At 45.3% G+C, this 21,274-nt stretch overlaps 1 protein-coding gene across 3 annotated transcripts in view; it reads left to right on the top strand.

Annotated features, from left to right (window-relative positions):
- Positions 1-279: 279 nt before the first annotated feature.
- The window catches only part of PHC2 (polyhomeotic homolog 2), a 58,000-nt gene continuing 37,005 nt past the window's right edge, over positions 280-21,274 (top strand). The window contains exons 1-6 of one of the 3 annotated variants that reach the window (XM_049878681.1): positions 280-481; positions 3,230-3,388; positions 4,573-4,650; positions 5,071-5,235; positions 7,075-7,227; positions 8,424-8,736. In XM_049878681.1, the coding sequence (XP_049734638.1) occupies positions 308-481; positions 3,230-3,388; positions 4,573-4,650; positions 5,071-5,235; positions 7,075-7,227; positions 8,424-8,736 (1,042 nt within the window). In that variant the 5' untranslated portion in view covers positions 280-307. The remainder of the gene's footprint in view (positions 482-3,229; positions 3,389-4,572; positions 4,651-5,070; positions 5,236-7,074; positions 7,228-8,423; positions 8,737-21,274) is intronic. The other 2 variants (XM_049878682.1, XM_049878683.1) reach the window with 2 other exon arrangements.

Here is a 21,274-nt window from a genome sequence, read left to right as displayed (position 1 = left end):
CAAGGAAGAGCATTATAGGAAATCTGCCTCCTTTACTGGTTTTACCTCCACTAGGCAGACCTAATTGTAAATCTCTCCTGGTAAACCAAGCCTGGCCTTGTCTTTCTGATGGCAGGTGTGTCTGGAGACCTCAGTTCAGATGTGGCCCTACATAAAAAAATTTTTTTTCTTTATGTGCTGTTTGAAAAGCTGATGCATGTGTGTGCATTCTCTGTTAAGTATTTAACATTTCAATTCTGTGTCTCCCCTCCCAGCATATATCTGCTCTCCTGCTATCTGAACGCCTGACTGTGCCACTCTATAGGCCATGGAGAATGAGCTGCCAGTCCCGCATACATCTAGCAGCCCCAGTGTCGCCAGTAGCACCACCGGGGTGACTAGCAGCAGTGGCTGCAACAGTAGCAGCAGCAGTGGCAGTGGCCGCCCCACAGGGCCACAGATATCTGTGTACAGTGGTATTCCTGACCGGCAGACCGTGCAGGTAAGATTCCAACTAAACCAGGAATTATTCTCCTTAGTACCTCCAGAGCTAGCCAGGAGAAGGTGTTGGCCTAGTCTGGAGAAATAGTCTGGGTGTTGAATCTAGAATAGGCATAAGGGAGTGGGTTAGTGGATATACATTTGTTCATCTTTAGAGAAAGAGACATGATACTAGATGTACCCAGTCAAGGAAGTTTTGGGAAAGGGGGAATACTTAGCAGATCAGAAAAACTCCTTTCTTACCTGATGATTCAGATTCCAAAGTGCTGTTTTGGGGAGAATAAGTGTGTGAAAATGTAAAGGGAATACAAGCAAACAGAAATACAAAAAAAAAAATAGCAAACAGAAAGCTGGTCAGCGGTTCTACAATGCAATCATTATCACGTATTGTCAGGCACTGCACTAAGCCTTGTGTGTACTTATCTTCTTCTCCTCCAGTTGTGGGAATGGTTATTACTAGACACATTTTATAGTTGAGAGAACTGAGGTTCATAAGCCAAAAAACCAAAGCCATTGCTGTCAAGTTGATTTCAACTGATCATGACCCCATAGGACAGAGCAGAACTGCCCGATAGGGTTTCCAAGGCTGTAGTCTTTACAGAAGCAGACTGCCACATCTTTCTCCTGCAGAGTGGCTGGTGGATTCCAACTGTTGACCTTTCAATTAGTAGCCAAGCACTTAACCACTGTGCCACCAGGGGTCTCTAATTTGTCCAAGGTAATTCAGGTAAAGACAAAAAATATTGAATCTGTATTCTTAATCACGACAGTGTCTGTGTGAGGTTCCCGGATTATACAGGCAGAATAGAGATGGCAGCCAAGAGCTATTTGCTCTCATTAACTTTGCTATTACAGCTTGGATATATTAGACAAATGATCTTATCCTGCTTTGGCCCCAGGCCCAGGTAAGAGAATGGAGAAGCCAAAGCAGGGCAATGAGAAAAGTCTAAAGAAGATACCATCAGATACTTCAGAATCTTCTCTCCCAGTTTTCCCTCCCTTGTTAATTAAACCATGTTTCCTGCACCCTTCCTCACCCCCCTCCAGCCTCTTCATGCATACATGTTTTAGTTATAGCTTCTAGCAACTGCCTCCTACCCCTCATCACAATTCTAGGCAAAGGGATTTGGGGTTTCTGCTCTGGCAAATGGAATGACCCAAGGTTGCTTTCTATACCCAAGTAGAGCCATTGGGGGCTCCCCCTATTTCCATTAATTGGTATCCTCTAGTGAGGAAGAGTCATATTATCTCAAGTACTGCTGGCTGGACTGCAGTGTAGGTTACTATTAAGTGCATAAGAAAAATAGAGAGGCCTAAGCAAAGGGGATAAGAAAAGGTAATTTCTGGGGAGAACGGATTAAAAATAACTGAGTTTGTGTTAAACAGGACCCTCGTGGGGGGAGTATACTAGAGGAGTATACTAAAGAATCTAAAGGAAACACTGAAAGTGGTGAGATGGGGTGGGGGTATCAGGGGAAATACCAGAGCCCATGGAAAATCTGTGATGTCAGCCTCTTCTCACAGAACCCAAAATCTGAACCTAGAGGTGATTTTGTCCTAGGGCTCCCAGCCCTAGGCTAGGGAGATCCAGACTGGATGCTCAATTCTAGGAGGAGGAGAGGGGCAGGATTGGGAGCAGCTCTGTGCCAAGGATTCAACAGAGCTAAGGATAAAAGAAGACCACAACTCAAACAGTGCCCAGTGTAGGGCTTCAATTGGGAAGAAATGCCCAGAGGTAAGGAGAAGGAGAAGTATCTCTGGGACTTAAGAGAAGAAAACAGAAGATCTCAGGGCTGTCCCTGGGGGTATGGGAAAGGATTTAAGGGGCTGAGGACAGAGAGTAGAGAGAATCAAAACCAAAAACCAAACCTATTACCACTGAGTCAATTCTGACTCATGGTGACACCATGTGTTACAGAGTAGAACTGCTCCATAGGGTTTTCTTGGCTGTAATCTTATGAAAGTAGTTCATCAGGTCTTTCTTCCACAGAGAGGCTGGATAAATTCAAATGGTCAACCTGTAGGTTTTGTCATTTCCTAGAGACCACAATTCAGCCAGTCCCATCAGAAAAGAGGGAAAAGCAGTAAAGCCAGAAGATAGGAAATGGCAGCTAAAAAGATGGAAACTTGGAGAGAGGCAGGGAAAGAATAAAGGAGAAATGCACCATCCCTCTGGCATTGATCGGCCTGCCCTGCAAAGCCAAGGGGTCTTTCTTCTTCAAGGACTGGCAGGACTTTCTGGGGAGCTATGGGCAGAACCTCAGAAGCAGCACCAAGTCTTCCTTGGAGCCCCACAAGAGGAGGGCTGTCGCCTTTGGATAAATTGTCGTTTGGCTGGCTATATTGCTGAATCTGGAATAGGTCCCCCTTCTGACTTGTCTCCTTCTTCCCACCCTCTTTCTTCTCTTGGCCTTATTGAGCATCTGTTCCCTCTGTCATCATCTTCTCCGTATTCCAGTCACCCTAATCTTGGGTTGAAGAATGGCTGGGGAGAGGAGTGTCATGGGAATGGCATGGGATATGATGTCATCGGAGGCTTAAAGGGCTTCTGTCTTCCTAAGCCTTCCTGCCGCCTTCCCCACCTCCCTGGAGAGTGGTAATTGGTTACAGTGGTGGCCACAGATCCCAGTGTTGTTCTGGGGGCTTTTGGGTTGACAAGGCATTATTGCAGAAGGGTTGGGTCTTCAGTGGGTCTGGTGTGTGGCCAGGTGAGAGCACCTGCTCTCCTCCTCTCCCCTGCACTTCTTAGGTGATCCAGCAGGCCCTGCACAGGCAGCCCAGCACTGCAGCCCAGTACCTGCAGCAGATGTATGCTGCCCAGCAGCAGCACCTCATGCTGCAAACCGCAGCCCTTCAGCAACAGCACCTCAGCAGCGCCCAGCTCCAGAGCCTGGCAGCTGTGCAGCAGGTAAGATTTATAGTGATGATGATGATGACAATGACAATGACCATGACGACAGCAACAATGATGATGATGACAGCAGTTTGCAGTAGTAAGAGGGAAAAGAAGAGAAGAAGCCTGTGTTCATTGAGCACTGACTGTGCCAGACACTGTACAGGCGTCTCACATGCACTCTTCTACTGAATCCTCACTGAACCCCTGTGACATAGGTACTACTGTCATCATCTCCTTTTCGCAGGTTAGGAACAGAGGCTCTGAGAAGTGAAATTCCTTGCCCAAGGTCACACAGCTAGTAAGCGGAATGGCTGGAATTCTCATCACATCTAACCTTTCTTAACCACATCACTGCACTAGTAGGGAAGGCACCGAGGAGTCCAAGGAGGTGTTCACAAGAGAAGGGCATTGCCCATTTAGCTTGTCTGTCTGGTTTTGCTCTCTCTCCTTCTAGTGGCTGAGAAGAACTCATTCATTCCTTCATTCAACGAAAATCCTTAAGCACCTACTTAAAAACACCAAAAGGTTATGTCAGGCACTGGGTATAGTGTGGACCCTGTCTTCTTGGAGCTTACAGTGGGGAGACAGGAAGTAATCAGAAACCAAAATAGAGAAGGAAATAAAATATTGAAATATCTAAGTTGTGATAAGCACTATGAAGGAAAAGAACAGATTGCTGTGACTGATTAACAGGAGGATTGTTGTAGATTGGGTGGTCAAGAGAGGCATCTCTAAGCTGACACTTGAAGGATGAGAAGACACTGACCAGGGGGAAGGAGGCAGGCTGGACATTCTAGACTATTTGTGTAAAACTCTTCAGCATGGGAGCCCGTGAACCGGGTATGATGGAGTGAGTTGGAGCAGAGGGACAGAAGAGTTGGAAACGCTGGGTAGTAATGATAGCTAACAATTTGACTGCTTACATGTAAGTGCCATACATGCATTGCCTTTTTTAATCTTCTCAGCAACCCTACAGGGTAGATACTACTATTGCCAACATTTTATGAAAGAGGAAGCTGAGGCACTTGCCCAAGGACACACAGATGTGGCACTTTGGGGATTTGATTTCAGATGGTTGGCTCCAAAGGCTGCTCTCTATATTACTGTCCTGTAGTGTTTCTTTTAGAAGATCAGCATCTGGGGAATGAGTTGGAGGAGATCTGGGAGTCTAGTGATAGGACTGTGTTCTCTTCTAGGCAAGCCTGGTGGCCAACAGACAAGGGAGCTCTTCAGGCAGCAGTGTGTCTACACAGGCACCAGCCCAGTCATCCTCGGTGAGTAAGATGCGAAAACAGCAGGCAGAGCCCACAGCTCAGGGCCAGTTCCTTCCTCCTTGCCTAAAATCCCTGTGCACTCGCAGGCCCAGTTGTGGTGAGTCCTCAGCCAGGTAGAATTATGATAGGAATCTGTTGCTTTTGCCAGAAAACAAGTACATGCCACTTTCTAGGCCTTACATCAATAACTCCTGTCACCTTTCCAGTATCAAGGCTCAAGTCTCTCCCTGTTGGATCATCCCTGCAGCTCTGCATCTAGGCCAGAGGTAAAGGCAGTGCTGGGGGAAGCTTCAAGGCCCAAAGATCAGAGATAGTCCTAAAGAAGGCTGAATCCACCAAGGGAAAGAAGAGGGGGAGAGAGAGAAATGAATGAGGAGAGCACAGCATTAACCAGCAGACCTTTTGTTCATGTCTCATCAGATCAATCTGGCAGCCTCCCCAGCAGCAGCCCAGCTCATCAACCGGGCTCAGAGCGTCAACTCAGCAACAGCCTCAGGCATTGCCCAGCAGGCTGTGCTCTTGGGCAACACATCTTCTCCAGCCCTGACTGCAAGCCAAGCACAGATGTATCTAAGGGCACAGATGGTGAGTACCCACTGCCTGAGCTATGGCTCAGGTGGGTAGGGAGAACAGAGGTAGGGAAGTTGAAAGCTGGGGGATTAGAGAGGGTGGGGGTTAGAGAAGGGTGGGAAGAAGCACTTGGGGCAGGGGGGCAGTTGGAATAAAGAAGGGTGGGCCTGGAAGGCTGAGTGGGACCTTTGATATAATCTCAAGGACTCAAGGATGGGTGGGATTCCAGGATGAAATAGAGAAAGCTACCCACGATGCCCCCTTTCCTTCCCCTCCTAGAGTGAAACAATTATCCTTTTCTCACAAGAGCCTCCCTGCCCTCCAAATTAATTAGTGTAGAAAATGCAAAGGTCCTTGCCTAGATGGTCCTGCACACTCAGAAGTGTAAGATAAGTGAACGTACAGACATCCATATGCACCATCAAAAGGGGTATTGCCCCACTGCAACAGTCTGGGACTGACCACCACTAACACAGGGGCCAAAGCTGCATCCCAGCCCAGTGGGGATAGTGACAGCCAGCTTTAGGACATGCTGCTACCTCCACTGCTCTCCAGCTGGACCCCCATACTAATCAGGGTCACCACATCACCTGTTAATCAGGTGGGCTTGTTTAGGCAGAATTATGCAAGGTGGTGTCAGCCCTGGGCACACATTGCTAGAGTCTCTCCTTTGCACCTATGCCATGGGTTCCTAAGACTTAGAAGAATTTCCTGGGAAAAGAGCAGCATACTCCCTAGGAGGCAATAATGGATGGCTCCACGTTGGCCTCAGTCACTTTAAGTCATATCTCACGCCTCCCATTCTGAAGATTTCTCCCTCAACTCCTTGATACACCTTCCTGAAGGTAATACAGTCCTCCTCCTCCCTTTGTTCCTGTGGCCAGGACTTGATACTTGGTTCCTTCCTGGTGTCACTCCCACACTTCTGTTCTTGGTTCTGAGTTTGAGGCACATCTCTACTCCCAGGGACCATCCTCTTAGACATACAGTATGGAATAGACTTCTATACCTCTAGGGAACTGGGGAAGCCGCATTGTGATACTTCCCAAACCTGCCTTTGTCTTCAGTTTACTCAGTCCCATGTCCTACCTAACTGCCCCAGTTGGGGTCCTGAAGCCCTTCTGCCTCCCTCCCCGAAGTAGGGCATGTACACAAAGCAGAACAAGCATAGGTGCATCGTCATGCAGTTCTAGAGAACGCACCCTAGGAAGACACAGCATATATACTATATACATCGACACAAAGCTAGACTCATATGGAGGTGGAAGTGTCACAAAGAGAGCCTAGAGCCCGCATTCCCCAGAAGGAAGCCAGCCACAAGTCCTGCTCCAGTTGGCTTGGTTCCTCTACTGTTGTCACCAGCACCCTGGAATCTAAATTTGACTGGAAACTGCCATGTATCTAATTTGATCCCTCTGGAGAACGGTCTTGTTCTGGCCCACACCTAGGGTCCGGAGGAGGTTAGGCCTGGAAAATGGTCCTAGAACATCTGACTCAGCCCAATGTCCTTGCTTCCCAGGATGCTGAGGAGTTAGTGACTTCAGGGTATCCTGGCAATATTAGTCCCCTCTAGGATGAGTTCCTCACAGTAGGTTCTGAAGTAAACTTGACTTTAGTGCAGTCTCAGAGTGGTCCTCCCCCACCTACCCCCTTCACTACGCAGCCTGGGTTAGGACTCCACAAGCCTCTTGAGACTTTCACTCCTTCCCTTTCTTGCCTCCCTGCTTCTACCTCCCTAAAAAAAAAAAAAAAAATTTTAGCCTTCCCCATATCTGCTCCCTGGCTAAACTGTTCTGTCCTGTGGCTGAGCCCACATTGGGCAGGTAAAAGGCACCTCATTTCCTGTGATTCCAGGCCCAGCCAGGTAACCTGGTGCAGGTAGCTAGGAGCCTAGGCGGCACTGTTCCTTTGTCCCCTCAGCTCATCTTCACGCCCACGGCCACCGTCGCTACTGTGCAGCCTGAGCTCGGCACTGGCTCCCCCGCCCGGCCCCCCACCCCTGCCCAGGTGAGGATTCCATCCTGGTGGGAGGGCCGGGGGGTGGGCACCCCTGTAGAGGGGTACTGTAGAGGGGTACTGATCTTGGGGAGGGGCAGAAGCCCTGGAGGAGCTTTGAATTGTTGGAAAGGTGGGGATCTAGAAAGGCAGGTGGGAGACAGGACATCCCAGTGCTTCCAGACTTACTGTCTAATTCCTGTTAAGAAGGCCTCAGCCCCTCTTGACTGTGTCTTATTCCCTCAAACACAGGTTAGAAGTCAGAGAGCAGCATGCTGAGGCAAGCATGATTGCCAGATTGGGGAGGGGAAGTCAATGCTAACTTTGTACCTTACAACCTCTCCGGCATAATTTAGTTTGTGGTTGCTGCTTTTTAAGTGGAAAATCCTGCTCTGATGACACATGCTAGCACAGCTAAACCCAGAACCCTAGGCTTCAGGAAAAATGACACGGAAGAAGGAGTAAAGATGAGTCCTGGGGTCCTATGTTCTACTCGGAGCACATACACATTACTAGGGCTGTAAAGATTCTATAGGCAGCAGGGGAGAGGAACACCCTCCCACAGCGGTCTCCGCCATCTACAGTTTGGGGGCTAGGAGTGGAGGGTCTTTGGTGGCAAGATTATCAGATTTGTGATTCAAATCTAGCACAACCTCCATGTGTCCAGCAGAGGGCACCAGGGACCAGGTTGAATAAGCACACTGCTCTGTGTTGGAAAGGCCGCTCTTAACCTTAGTCTGAGGACAAGTCTAGATTGCCTTGCTGGTCAGTTAACTTCCTCTTTTCCTCCGGCCTTTTCCAGCGTGGGAAGCACCAGGCCTCACCGTATCTGGGAGTTATTTCTGAGTAGTATGTATCTGATCCTGATAACTGGGGGGAGATGGGGGACAATAAAAGGGAGAAAAAGCCTGGCCTCCTTACCTGGCCAGCCCCAATCTGGGCAGTAATCCCTTCTCAGAATTCAAATTCTTCTGCTGATCAGTCCAATCACTAGCAATTTTTATGGCCTACTTTAGAATTTCCACCTACCCCTGTTCTTCTTTCAGCCCCTAACTTGTTCTCTCCCTCTTTCAGATTTTACAACCCACTATTTATTTTATCTGTTCAGCCACTCCTGGATGCACTCCTAACTCCTTCTTTGTCTTAGTTGTGTGTTGGCATTGCTTCTATGCACATTCTCTGGACTTTCATAGAACCCTCTCTTCCAGGTACAGAACTTGACCCTCCGAACACAGCAGACACCAGCTGCAGGAGCCTCGGGCCCCACCCCCACTCAGCCTGTCCTGCCCAGCTTGGCCCTGAAACCCACACCAGGTGGTAGCCAGCCTCTGCCTACCCCATCACAGGGCAGAAATTCCGCTCAGGGTTCCCCTGCAGGTGCCAAGCCTGGCGTAACGGACAGTGTGGTGGAGCCACTCAAGAAAGGAGATAGCAACAACAGTGTGCCAGGGAGCACAGAGGGCCGGGCTGGGCTCAGCCGGATGGTGCCTGCTGTGGCTTCCCACCCCCTCATTCCACCAGGTAAGGGCTCCAGGAAGGAGGACTCCTATCCCAGAAAACTCAGGAGGACTATGGGGTTGGGAGGAAACATTCAAGCTTTCCTTTTTCTCATGGACATGCTAAGTCACCAGCCACATGTCTCTCTCTCCCTTCTCCCCATCTTGAGATATTTATCAGCTCCTGATTCTATTTCATACTTCTAGCCTGAAAGAAGGAAACCGTGTAAGTGGAATAAATTAGTCCTTCTTCACAGTGAGTGCAATGATGAATCTTGGAGTACACAATGATAGCTCTTAACCTTGAGTGAATAGAGGTTGGCAGTCAGACTGTTTTGAAATTCTCAAAGAGTCAGGGAAGAGGACAGGGCCTAGCCAGAAGCATGTAAGAACCACACAGCGAGATGGGGAAGTGGGCGGTTTATCGTCTCATCATTCAACAGGCATTTGTTACTAATGTTTACCAAACACATTGCCAGTTCTGGGTGTGCAAAGGTAAATAAGACCTGGGCCCTGCCCTCCAAGGAGGGCTTAGTCTAATGGAGGAGACAGACAAGTACAATACAATATAGTGTGATAAATGCTATAATATATGTAAGCTCTGAGTACCCTACAAGCATAGAGGGGCTATCTGTAGCCTTGGGGAGCAGAGCCAAGAAAGGCTTAGTAGTGGAGATGACCCTTGAGAATAAATCTAGCAGATTAAAAAAATATGTATATATATATAGCAGATAACTTATGAGGCAAGTTCTGTGAAGACGATGAATCAGTATTCCCTGGGGCTAGACTCCTTTCCCTGCCTGCTAAAATTCTCCCCACACTGCCTGTTATAGGCAATCTTTAATAAGAAAATCTACCAAGAACCCCAGAAGCCAGACTTATCAGTCTAGGGAACAAGAACAAGCTGTTGTACTACAGAAACAAATATAATGTTGGACCACATGGCTTTGCGTTGAAGAAAGAATCACCACCGTGGTGTGTGATCCCTGATAACTACTAACCCTCTGTCTTCATTCTGACAATTTATACCATCCACTCTAACCCACATTTTTTTTTTTTTTGAGAACCTACTATATGCCTGTTACTAGGTTGACCAAGACGGCCCAAGCATGCTTTCTTACGTAGAGGAGTATGTAGTCAACAGGAGGGAGCCAGATTCATGAACAAATCCACTCAATTCCATATGTTCTATTATCAAAGTAAAGTATGAGGTACAGTGTGGGCATAGCTTGTCAACTCAGTGCCTGGCAGGATAGATTGGGGATGGTGTCACACAGAGGAAATGGCACATGAGTCTTTAGCATGAGTAGTTTACGCAGCAGACAAAATGCAGGAAGATATTCCAGATAGACAGATAAAAGCACAAGTAGAGAACATTATGGCAGTGAGTTGGAAAGAAACTGAGTTAAAGTCCTTTATTCACCTTTTTGAGGCTTCAGAACTCACCCAGGGACAAAGGGTCAGTAGTCACCACTGAGCTGAGGAGAGCAGCTCCCTGCGAGGAGGCCTCACGGCCCTGTGACTCTAGGTGCCTGTTAGTCTGTGTCCGGCATCACTTTTTCCAGAGATTAGTCCAGCCTCTTCCTTTTATGGAAAAAGAAACTGAGGTTCAGAAGGGTAAAGACTAGGGAACTTAAAAGGATGGCAGCTTGGACTAGAGCTAGGATCTCAAATCAGCATTTCTTCAACCTTCTCATTCAACCCACAAACCGTAGAACAACTTCAGGGCCTGAAGACTTACTGAGAACCCCAGTCCTGCCCGTTGCCAGAAACTCCAGGTCCTGCTTGGAGCTACTCATCACAGCCAACAAACAAGAAGCCGAGGTGTGAGATCAGAAAGGCAGCTTTATTTCATAGTGCAAGGAAAGGAATAGTCGGGGCTGTTTTGGTGCCTCCAAGACTGCTTGAGGATAGGGTTTAGGAAGGTTGCTTTTATAGAGCTTACAAGCAAGGAGATCAGGTAAATTACATCAGCAACATTTTTAATTATGTTACACAGGTGCAGTAAGGGTAACATATAGCTTGGTACATCGCATGTTCAAAAATGGTGGCCCATCTCCACCCAAAGGGTGGGGAAGTTACTATGTATGAGGTACTTAATGAGCTACAAGGTTACCCAGAGTGTCAATATGACACCTAAAGCAGTTTTAGCCGGTTTTACCTAGTTCTGGGCAACAGTTAAGGAAAGGGGAACCAGGATGTTAATATAAAGATATGGGGCGTGTCAAGCAAGCTGCTTGAGGCAGTGGAATTTTCTGCAGCCTGGGAACCTCTGTCTTATGCCCAGTCTGAAATGTAACCTCTCTCTCAATCTAAACCAGCCTCCAAAATTCTAAAGACCCTTCGAGAGAAAGACTAGTTCTCAGGTTCTTCCTAAGGCTGCTAGGCAACTCTGAGGTGTCAAGAAAACTGGACAGAAAGGGGACAAGCACTTATGGAATGTATATTGTGTACTAGATAATATGCTAGACATTTTAGTGCACACTACCTCTTTCAGTCTTCACAAGAACCCCGTACGGTGGGTGTTATCCATTTTACAGATGAGAAAACTGAAGCTCGGAGAGGTTAACCAAGAACTTACTATGTATGTGTTCACTCAAGGTCACATAAGTAGTAAGTGGCAGAGCTGGGATTCGAGCCCATGTCTGTCTGAGTCAAATCCTGTGTTCTTAATTATCGAGCCATACTGCTGTTCTCAGTCCTTAGAGTAATTTGGGGCTTCCTAGGTCTTTCTTGTTCCTGATCCAAAGCTCAAAGAGCCTGGGGTTCTAAGATTGCTCTGGGGTTAGCAGAGGTGGAGAACTCTTTTCTCTTAAGCCTTGTAAAGGTGAAAGTCAATGAGTTACAGGCCTGAGGTCCAGAGGCCTAGGTGTGGCCTGGGGCTAACTGTCAATGGCTGTAACACAGTATATAGAGACCAGTGGCTCTCAGGACTTTCTGTGGAGCAGCTGTGAGCTGCAGTACCACAAAGACCCTCTCTCCTGAGACACAGATCAGTGGGCTTTGCATTGTTCCTGCTTCCCACAGTCCCCTCCTATTCTTCCTTTCCTCTCCCACCCCCTTCCTCTCTGTAAACCCTGATTCCACTCCCCTGCCCCCACCTCCCAAATAGAAGGCAGCTGGGGGAGGTTTTGCAGGTGGCAGATCCTCTCAGGCCTCTGGAACAAAAAAGGGCTGAAATAATCCTTGTGACCTGATGAGAAGCAGCCTGGAGCAGCACCTGTCCTGGGCTCCTTAGTTCCTCAGCAGAGGTAACATCGGGCCTCCTATCCAGCCAACCCACTGTGAATGAACTGAGAGACAGGGAGCTGGAAAAAAAAGCGTGGGGGGGGGGGTTGGGGGGGTGGGGGGTGTGAGAGAGATAGAGCGCATGCACATTTTTTGTTTATTGGTGCATTTTTTTGAGCTGGCTGATTGGCTGCCCCCAGGGAAGGTAACCAGTGGAGACTTGTGGTGGGGGTGGGGGTGAGGTAGGGGGAGTATAGCAGGGAGGAATGTGTTCTCCTGAGGGCTGTTTCCTCCAGAGCAGGCAAACCTTCTAGTCCCAGCTGGGGCTGCTCCCACTGACAGCTGTTTGGGGGCAAAGCCCCTCCCCCATGGCAAGCTCCCTGCTGTTCCTGCTCCTGTCACCTTGGCAACAGGCTTCTTTAGGCCTTGCAAATAGAAAAGGTCCCTTATGCCCTGAAAAGCGATGGGGGCATGATGGGGGAGGGGAGTAAGGGGCGGAGAGCAGAGCCTAAGAGGTTGGGCTTTGGAGGGGAAGGCAAAAGGTCTGGCTTTGCCCTCCTCAGTGATATGAGGACTGAACCACGGAGGGCAGAAGAGGGGCAGGCAGTGAGTGTCCCACGGGTCCCCTTCAGGGAAGCCGAGCCCCAAGGGAGCTGCGCCACAGATAGGAGGCTGGGTTCTGGGAGTCCTCTTGAGTGCACTTTCAGGCCCAAAGGTGAGGAGAAAGTTGCTGACTGGGAGGGAGATGCTGTGATAAAAGGAAACTGTCCGGTCATTGAAAAATCCTGGGCCGTTTACTCACAAATGCAGCCTCCAGATGCCAAGTCTTTGTTTTGCCTCCTCATTCCGCCTCCAATCTCAGCTGATGATTCTCTGTTGGGAAGAAGCCCTGCTACATAGCTGCTTTGTTTTATCAAAGGTGATTTTCTATCAGGGAGTAGTGATATCTATGTGATAGGCTGAACAATTTGGTGATTGCTGATCCCAGGATTCTTGGGCACCACAGTGCCCTCCCAAACTGGGCGTAGACACACTTTTACCTAGAGAATCCAATAACAACAAAAACATACAGGTGGGTCTGTTGTCTAACAGCTTTCCATAATTTTGATGTTAAAATCGCAGAGCCAACCATGAAGGTCATTTCAACCAGCCATGATAGGACCAAATTTAGCTTACTAAGAATTGGCCCCTTTTATTAGGAAAAAGAAAAAATCTAGAGGATACAGGTCATCAGTGGAGGAGTTTTGTACTTTGCTTAATTAACATCCCTCACCCTGAGAGAGACAGAAAGAAAGAGAAGAGGGATACATAGCGCTAAGGGAATTCTTCACCTTGAACTTCTCTTACATTGTCCCTGGCTGCTGCCAGCTAGTAATAATTACCATTTAGTTAATAGCCCTGTCCCAGGTACTGTGCAGCATGTTTTCCTGCATATCTCATTTAATCCTAACAATTATTATTCCATTTCACAAGTAAGGAAGCTAAGGCTCGGAAAGAATAATTAACTGGCTGTCCCAAATAGTTCTTCTCTGTCTCCTTAATTGTTCAGTTCAACTCGCCATATATTCAGCAAGCCCCTATTATGTGCCAAACACTGTGCCAAGCACTACGAGAGATACAGAGATGAATGACAGCTTACATTTTAATTGGGATTGCAGAAGTTTCAGTTGTGCCTTGAAAAAGGAGTATGTTTCAAGACTGGAACAGAAAGAGGATTATCTCAGCTAGCACTGGGAAGCACCTAAGCCGAGAGTGGCCATGTGTGCTTGTGACCATCTGTGTGTGTGGGAGGGACCTGTTCCTCTTTTTCCATTTCCTGTGGTCCACCACCATTACCTCTGGGGCTCCCGAAGGACAGTCCTGTGCCCACTTGTTTTTTACTCCAATACTTAATCCCTAGAGGAGCTCATCTGTTCACACATTTCAGATGCCTACCACCTGTCTGCAGGTGACTTCTAATTAAGCTTCCATCCCTGTCTTCATCCCCTCTCCCCATAGAATTCCAGCTGTCTATAGGATATTCCTACTTGGATATCACCCCACCTGCACACAGAGTTTTTAGATTTGGAGCACGATTCTTAAACAAAACAAGACCCTGAACACTTCCTCTACAGAAAGCTCCCCTTCCCAGTTTCCTGACCACTGTCCACAGCCATGAGGTTTCCCTGTACCCCAGCCTCACGTTCTCCGAGTTATTCCGACCTCCCTTTCCTTCACCAGGGAGGCAGTGTGGGCTTCAGAGTTAGACCTGATTTCAAATCCCAGTTGCATTACTTGTTAGCTCTGGGACCATGATTAGTTGCTTAATCTCTATAAACCTCAATTTCCTCATCTGTACAACAGAAATGATTCTATTTACCGCAGGCTGTGAAAATGAGATGGCTTTCAAAAGTGATCAGCACAGGGTAGGCTTATGACAGATGCTAGTTCCCTTTCCTTCCTGATTCCTGCCCTCCGTCATCCCCCAGCTTATCACCGGGTTCTGATTATACTTCCTCTGTATTGGCTTCCTGCCTTTGCTCAAGGCCTGCTGACTGTATGTAAGAGGCTTAACCAAGCACTAGGACATCCTACTCACAGCTGTTAGAATCCTCTTCCTCAGAGAGTGTATTATTTCTTTCTTATTTAGAAACCTTTGCTATGTCTTCATTTTCTGCCTTATCAATTGGAATGCCTAGTCTATAGTACTAAAACCACACCCACTGCTGAAGAGTCGATTCCAACTCATAGAGACCCTATAGGACAGACTAGACTGCCCCATAGGGTTTCCAAGGCTGTAAATCTTTATGGAAGCAGACAGCCACATCTTTCTCCCATGGAGCGGTTGGTGGGTTCAAACTGCCAGCCTTTTGGTAAGCAGCCGAGTGCTTTAAGCACTGTGCTACCAGGGCTCCTTAGTCTATTGTAGGGACTCAATAAATAGCATATTAGTGGCTTCTAATAGACTGACCCTGATGAGGCCTCTGCCAGACCCTCCCCAAACTGCCCACTGAACCACTGTACTTTCTCATTGCTTCTGCACACAGACCTGCTTCAGCCAAGCGAATATGCTCTTGTATCTTCTCCCCTACTCCCACCCTTTTGTGACTTACTTGACCTATCTGTCATATACCTTTACCTTTCCACCTTCTGGCATTACACTTTCTTTTTGTTGTCCATCCCTCTAAGATTACCTCCAAAGCTCTCAGCCACCTCCAACTAACACTCCTAAACTTTCAGTATTAATTTGTGTTTGCTGACTTGTGTTATTCATTCATCCATCAGCATTTTTTGAGCATCTGTTACATACAAGTAGTCCCTGACTTATGACAGGGTTCCGTTCTGACAACTCTGTCCTTAGTTGGTTCTGACGTAAGTTGAACACCGTTTCAAATTAACAACCGATGCTTCTTATGGTAGGAAATGCCAAGTAAGAGTATGCGATAGGCCTGGTCTACAATGAAGTTGGTATCAGTGTCATAACGATGAAGTCAGGAACCTAATGGTTGTTGGGCGCATGCTCGATTCAATTGTCATACGTTGTTGAGCTGAACATTGCCCAATTTTCTACCCTTTATGACACCCAACACTGACACCAACTTCATTGTAGACCAGGCCATAGCCTGCTATGGCACTGTTTTGAACAGAAAATCATAAAATTGAACATCTATGAGTGAACATCTGAGAATAACATCAGCAAATTACATATTGCAACATTGTATGCAATACATATTACTAATGATAAGATGTACCAAAAAAAAAAAAAAAAAAGCCCTACAGTCATAAGTATAGTTCGTCGTAACGAATACATCATAAATCGGGGGCTACTTGTACAGCAATACCTGTGGGAGCCGAAACTCAACAGGACCGGCTTCTTTTTCCAGATCTTTCAAGTTTTCCATGTTTGACAGGGTGCAGTCTTACCACTTTCCTATAGCAGTCTGTTAGTGGAAAATATTTGAGTTTTCCTTTTCTGACAAGTTTCCACCTTACACAGCTTCTGGCTTTCGCAGGTTTTACTGTACAAAGCATCATGCCTCATCTGTCAAGTGAGGTTGATTTCCCCTTAATTACTGCATTGTGGAAGTCCCCTGGAAACTACTCTCAGTTCTTGTTTATAAAATAGGAACACTGCCTGATTGCCTCATAGGCTTATTGTCAGGAATAAATGGGATTCAAATTATAAAAGTGCTTTGAGATGTTCAGATTTTTTTTTTAATATTTTATTGTGTTTTTGGTGAAGGTTTACACAGCACTTTAGGTTCCCATTCAACAATTTGTGCACAAATTGTTCAGTGACATGGATTACATTCTTCACAAGGCATGAACATTCTCATTATTTCCATTCTGGTTGTCCCATTTCCATTAATCTAGTTTCCTTGCCTCCTTACATTCTCATCTTTGTTTTAAAGCAACTGGTGACCATTTGGTCTCATATAGGTAATTTTTTTTTTTTTTTAGTAAATAAAATAATATATTTAGTTGGTAGCTATAATCAGAGAATATAATTTAAGATATAACTGAAAATTTTCATGGATAGAAAAAAATGCTATAATGTATAAGCCCTAAATACAAGTCTTTTGTACTTTATTTTTGATACAAATCATGTAGTCTTTACCTTGTGCCAGGTACAATTTTGAAAATAATCTAACCACAGCATGTCACTAATTACATTATTCTAACTATCAGTACTGTATGCTCTTCATTTGACAGTATAACTCATATAGGTGATTTTTTAAAGGAGCACAGTCCTTCGAGTGATACTCATTATTTTATGGGCCAGTCCGTCATTTAGCTACAAGGTAGCCTCAGGATTTAGTTTCAGTTCAAGGATTTAAAGAGTATCTCAGGGCAATAGTCTTGGGGAGTCCTCAAGCAGTCCAGTAAGCCTGGTTTTTAGAGGCTTTTTTTTTTTTTTTAAGGAATTTGAGGCTTTTTTCCACATTTTTCTCCCATTCTGTCAGGGTCTAACTACTGTTGCCCTGATTAGAATGGTCAGTAGTATGGCTGGGCACCATCTACTTCTTCTGGTCTCAGGGTAGATGAGGCAATAGCTCATGTAGACTGTCCTGTAGACTAGTCTCTTCTCTGAGACTTTGGATTCCTTCTTTCCTTTTTGTTCTAGATGAGTAGAGACCAAAAGTTGTATCTCAGATGGCCACTCGTAAGCTTTTAAGACCCCAGACACTACTCATCAAACTAGGATGTAGAACATAACTTTACGAACTATATTATGCCAATTTACCAAGATGCCCCACAAGACTCTGGACCTAATTCTTCAAACCCAGGAAACTAATCCCACGAGGTGTTTGGTTATGTCTAAGAAGTATGCACAACTGTGCCCCCTATGCACTTTATTATGTATGGATATATATGCACACAGTCACATACATGCATGGACATATACGCATGCATTACCTATATATATACTCACATACACATACCTATAAACATATATGCCTACATACATACATATATACCCACACATATATTTCTTGGTTGTTACTATTGTTTCAAAATTATATATGCCACAGCAGTTACCAACAGATCCTTTTTTCCTATGTACATTTTAGTAACATCATTTACCTTTATCAAGCTGTGTATACTTCACCCTCATTCGGTGTTAACTTTCCCATCACCTAAAATAACAAGTGTCTATCTAGAGAGTGAGTTTCCCTCTTCTCCCCAACCCCCATCCCTGGTAACCAGTAATGAACATTAGTTTCTGTATACTTACCTGTTCATGTCATTTCATAAAAGTGTGAACATAGAATATTTGTTTGTTTTTCTGATTGACTTACTTTGCTCAACATAATGTCCTCCAGGTTCACCTATGTTCCAAAATGTTTCGGGAACTCATTTCTCTTAATTGCTGAGTGGTACCCATTGAATGTATGTACCACATTTTACTTACCCATTCATCCACATACAGCGCATAGGTTGTTTCCATCTTTTTGCTATTGTGAATAACGCTGCAGTGAACATAGGTGTGCATATGTCTTTCTGTGTCATTTCTAGTAGATCCCTAGGGTATATACCTAGGAATGGAATTGCAGGTAATATGGAAGCTCTACCTCTAGTTTGTTGAGGAACCACCAGACTGTTTTCCACAATGACTCTATCATTTTGCATTCCTACCAGCAATGCATAAGTGTTCCAATTTTTCCACATACCTTCTAACATTTGTCATTTTCTGTTTTATATGTGTGTGTGTTTTGTTGTTGTTGTTTTTATCTTAGTCATCCTAGTGGGAGTGAAATGGTATCTCATCGTGGTTTTGATTTGCATTTCTGTGATGGCTAATGACACTGAGCATCTTTTCATGTGTCTGTTGGCCACTTGAATATCCTCTTTGGTAAAGTGCCTGTTCATGTCCTTTGTCCAGTTTTTGATTGGGTTGTCTTTTTGCTGTTAAGTTGTACAAGTTTTCTCTATATTTTAGATATTAGACCCTTATCAGTTATATCATTCCCAAAGATTTTTTCCCAGTGTATGTATGTTGTCTCTTCACTCTTTAAACAAATGCTTTTAATGAACATAAATATTTAACTTTTATGAGGGACCAGTTATCTGTTTTGTTTTCCGTTTCTCATGCAGTCATTGTTGTGTTTGATAATCTATCACTGAAAAAAATTAGGTTACAAAGCTTTGCTCCTATATTTTCTTCCAAGAACTTTATGGTTTTAGATTTAACATCAAGGTCCTTGATCCATTTTGAATTAATTTTTGTATGGTAAGAGGTATGGGTCTTATTTCATTTTTCTGCATGTGAAAATCAAGTTTTTCCCACAGCATTTATCGAAGAGACTATTCCTTCCTCCATTGAATGAATTTGGCGCCCTTGTTGAAAATCAATTGACTATAGATGTTTGGATTTATTTCTGTATTTTTTATTTTATTCCATTGGTCTGTGTGTGTGTGTCATTAAACCCATACCAGGCTATTTTCATTACGGTAGGTGTGTAATATGTTTTGAAGTTGGGAAGTGTGAGGTCTCCTACTTTCTTCTTCTTCTTAGAGAGTATTTTAAGAATACCACCACCAGTTGCTGTCAAGTTAATTCCAACTCATGGCGACCCCACGTGTGTCAAAATAGAACTGTGTTCTATAGTGTTTTCAATGGCTGATTTTTCAATAGTAGGTCACCAGGCCTTTCTTCCAAGGTGCCTCTGACTGGTTTCAAACCTCCAACATTTTGGTTAGCAGCCAAGCATGTTAACTGTGTGCACCACCCAGAGACTTTATTTTTAAAAATAGCTACCATTTATTGAGTACCTGCTATGTGCCAGGCATCACGTAAAGGCAGTGAACCTATGTGTGGTTTAAACATAGATACTAACAACTACCCTATACTCTAAAAACCAAAAACTCATTGCCAACTCAGTGACCCTATAGTACAGAGTAGAACTGCCCCATAGGGTTTCCAAGGAGCAGCTCATGGATTTGAACTGCTGACCTTTTGGTTAGCATCCGAGCTCTTAACCACTGCACCACCAGGGCTTCTCCCAATATATCGTTAATTACAGAAGGAGAGGTCAAGATTCAAAGAGGTTAAGCAGTTGGCCTTAAGACTGCATAGCCTGTGTAGGTGGCAAAGTCAAGATTGAAGCACACATCTGTCTGACTTCAGCCACTTATGCTGTGCTGCCATCGCTCTGCCACAGGGAGAGGAAGGGGCAGAAATGCAGATGCCGGTTTCTTTTTTAATGCTTCAAGCTGCTTGGAAAGGAATCCTGCACACAGAGGGCATTTGGTACTTTTGCACTTTTGCAGAGCAGCTCTAAAGACATTAAGGCCAACATAGGCCTCCATAGAGTGCCCCTGTGGTTGGCAACCCTGTTTCTATCACCTAGCTCAAACGCCTCCTAACCCTAAACGGGTGGGAATACAACACAGAAAATTAATGTGACTATTAAAAACCCCAAAATTTAGGTTTTTCTAAAAGGGCTTCCATGTCAGTTTACTTGTATGTTGGGCTCTGACCTCTAGAATCAACTTCAAACTCAGTTACTCCCCGAGGCCTGATCACATGAGACGTTTTTGGAGATGAGCAACCTCTTGAGAGTACTGGCATAGTTTAGACCCAACCTAAATTTGCCTCCTGTCCTGGCTTCTCTTCCATAGCCAGATAGTTTCCTGAATGTGCCGTGCTGTTTTAGGCCTCTCAGTCTTCCCATGTGCTATTCCTTTGGTCATCTTTGCCAAGCCGAATCCCCTTTTCTATGTCCTTGTGATATTCTGTGCTTATCTTCTATTGTAACATTTACCAAATTATGCTGAAAGGATCTGTTTACCACCTGTCTCTTGTAGTAGACTATAATCTCTTCCAGGGTAGGGACCATATTTTAGCCAGCACCAAACATACTACTTGGTCTGTAGTAACCAAAAATACTCATTGCCATTGGGTCAATTCTGACTCATCACTACACTATAGGACATTAGAACTGCCCAATAGGGTTTCCAAGGTTGTAATCTTTATGGAAGCAGACTACCCCATCTTTCTCCCACAGAGCAGCTGGTGAGTTTGAACCATGGACCTTTCTGTTGGCAGCCAAGTGCTTAACCCACTATGCCATCTGGGCTCCTGGGTCTGTAGTAGATGCTTAGTAAATGTTTGTTGCATGAATGAATGGTTGAAAGCATATCTTCACTTAACTTCCTGAACCTCTAAGAGTAGTAGTTAGTAAAACATTATGCCTTTCCTCTCCCATAGATACCCTCTAGCCTCCCACAAGCCAGGTTAACTCTAAACTCTAGCCAATTATAATGGACTCCTAGGAAAATAAATGGATAAGGAGGTTTGCAACCTGCAACTGGGATGCTTGCAGTTCCCATACACTTTAGGGCAAGAGTCCCAGTGTTTCTGGGAAAATGATTTATTTCCTTTGTAACTGAAGTCTTGTTAGGTAACATCGAGTCAATTCTGACTCATAGCAACCCTATGTACAACAGAACGAAACTCTGCCTGGTCCTGCGCCAGCCTTACGATTATCGTTATGCTCAAGCCCATTGCTGCAGACACTGTGTCAATCCATCTCTTTGAGGGTCTTCCTCTTTTTCTCTGACCCCTCACTTTACCAAGCATGATGTCCTTCTCCAGGGACTGGTCCCTCCTGATAACATGTCCAAAGCATGTGAGATGTAGCCTCACCATCCTCACTTCTAAGGAGCATTCTGGTTGTACTTCTTCCAAGACAGATTTGTTCATTCTTTTGGCAGTCCATAGTATATTCAATATTTTTCACCGACACCACAATTCAAAGGCATCAGTTCTTCTTCAGTCTTCCTTATTCATCATCCAGCTTTCACATGCATAGAAGGTGATTGAAAACACCATGGCTTGGGTCAGGGGCACC

This window comes from Elephas maximus, chromosome 3 (assembly GCF_024166365.1).
Source record: "Elephas maximus indicus isolate mEleMax1 chromosome 3, mEleMax1 primary haplotype, whole genome shotgun sequence".
Classification (NCBI taxonomy): Eukaryota; Metazoa; Chordata; class Mammalia; order Proboscidea; family Elephantidae; genus Elephas; species Elephas maximus.
The sequence above is the reverse complement of the archived record's forward strand: the minus strand, read 5'-3'. Positions and strand labels throughout refer to the sequence as shown.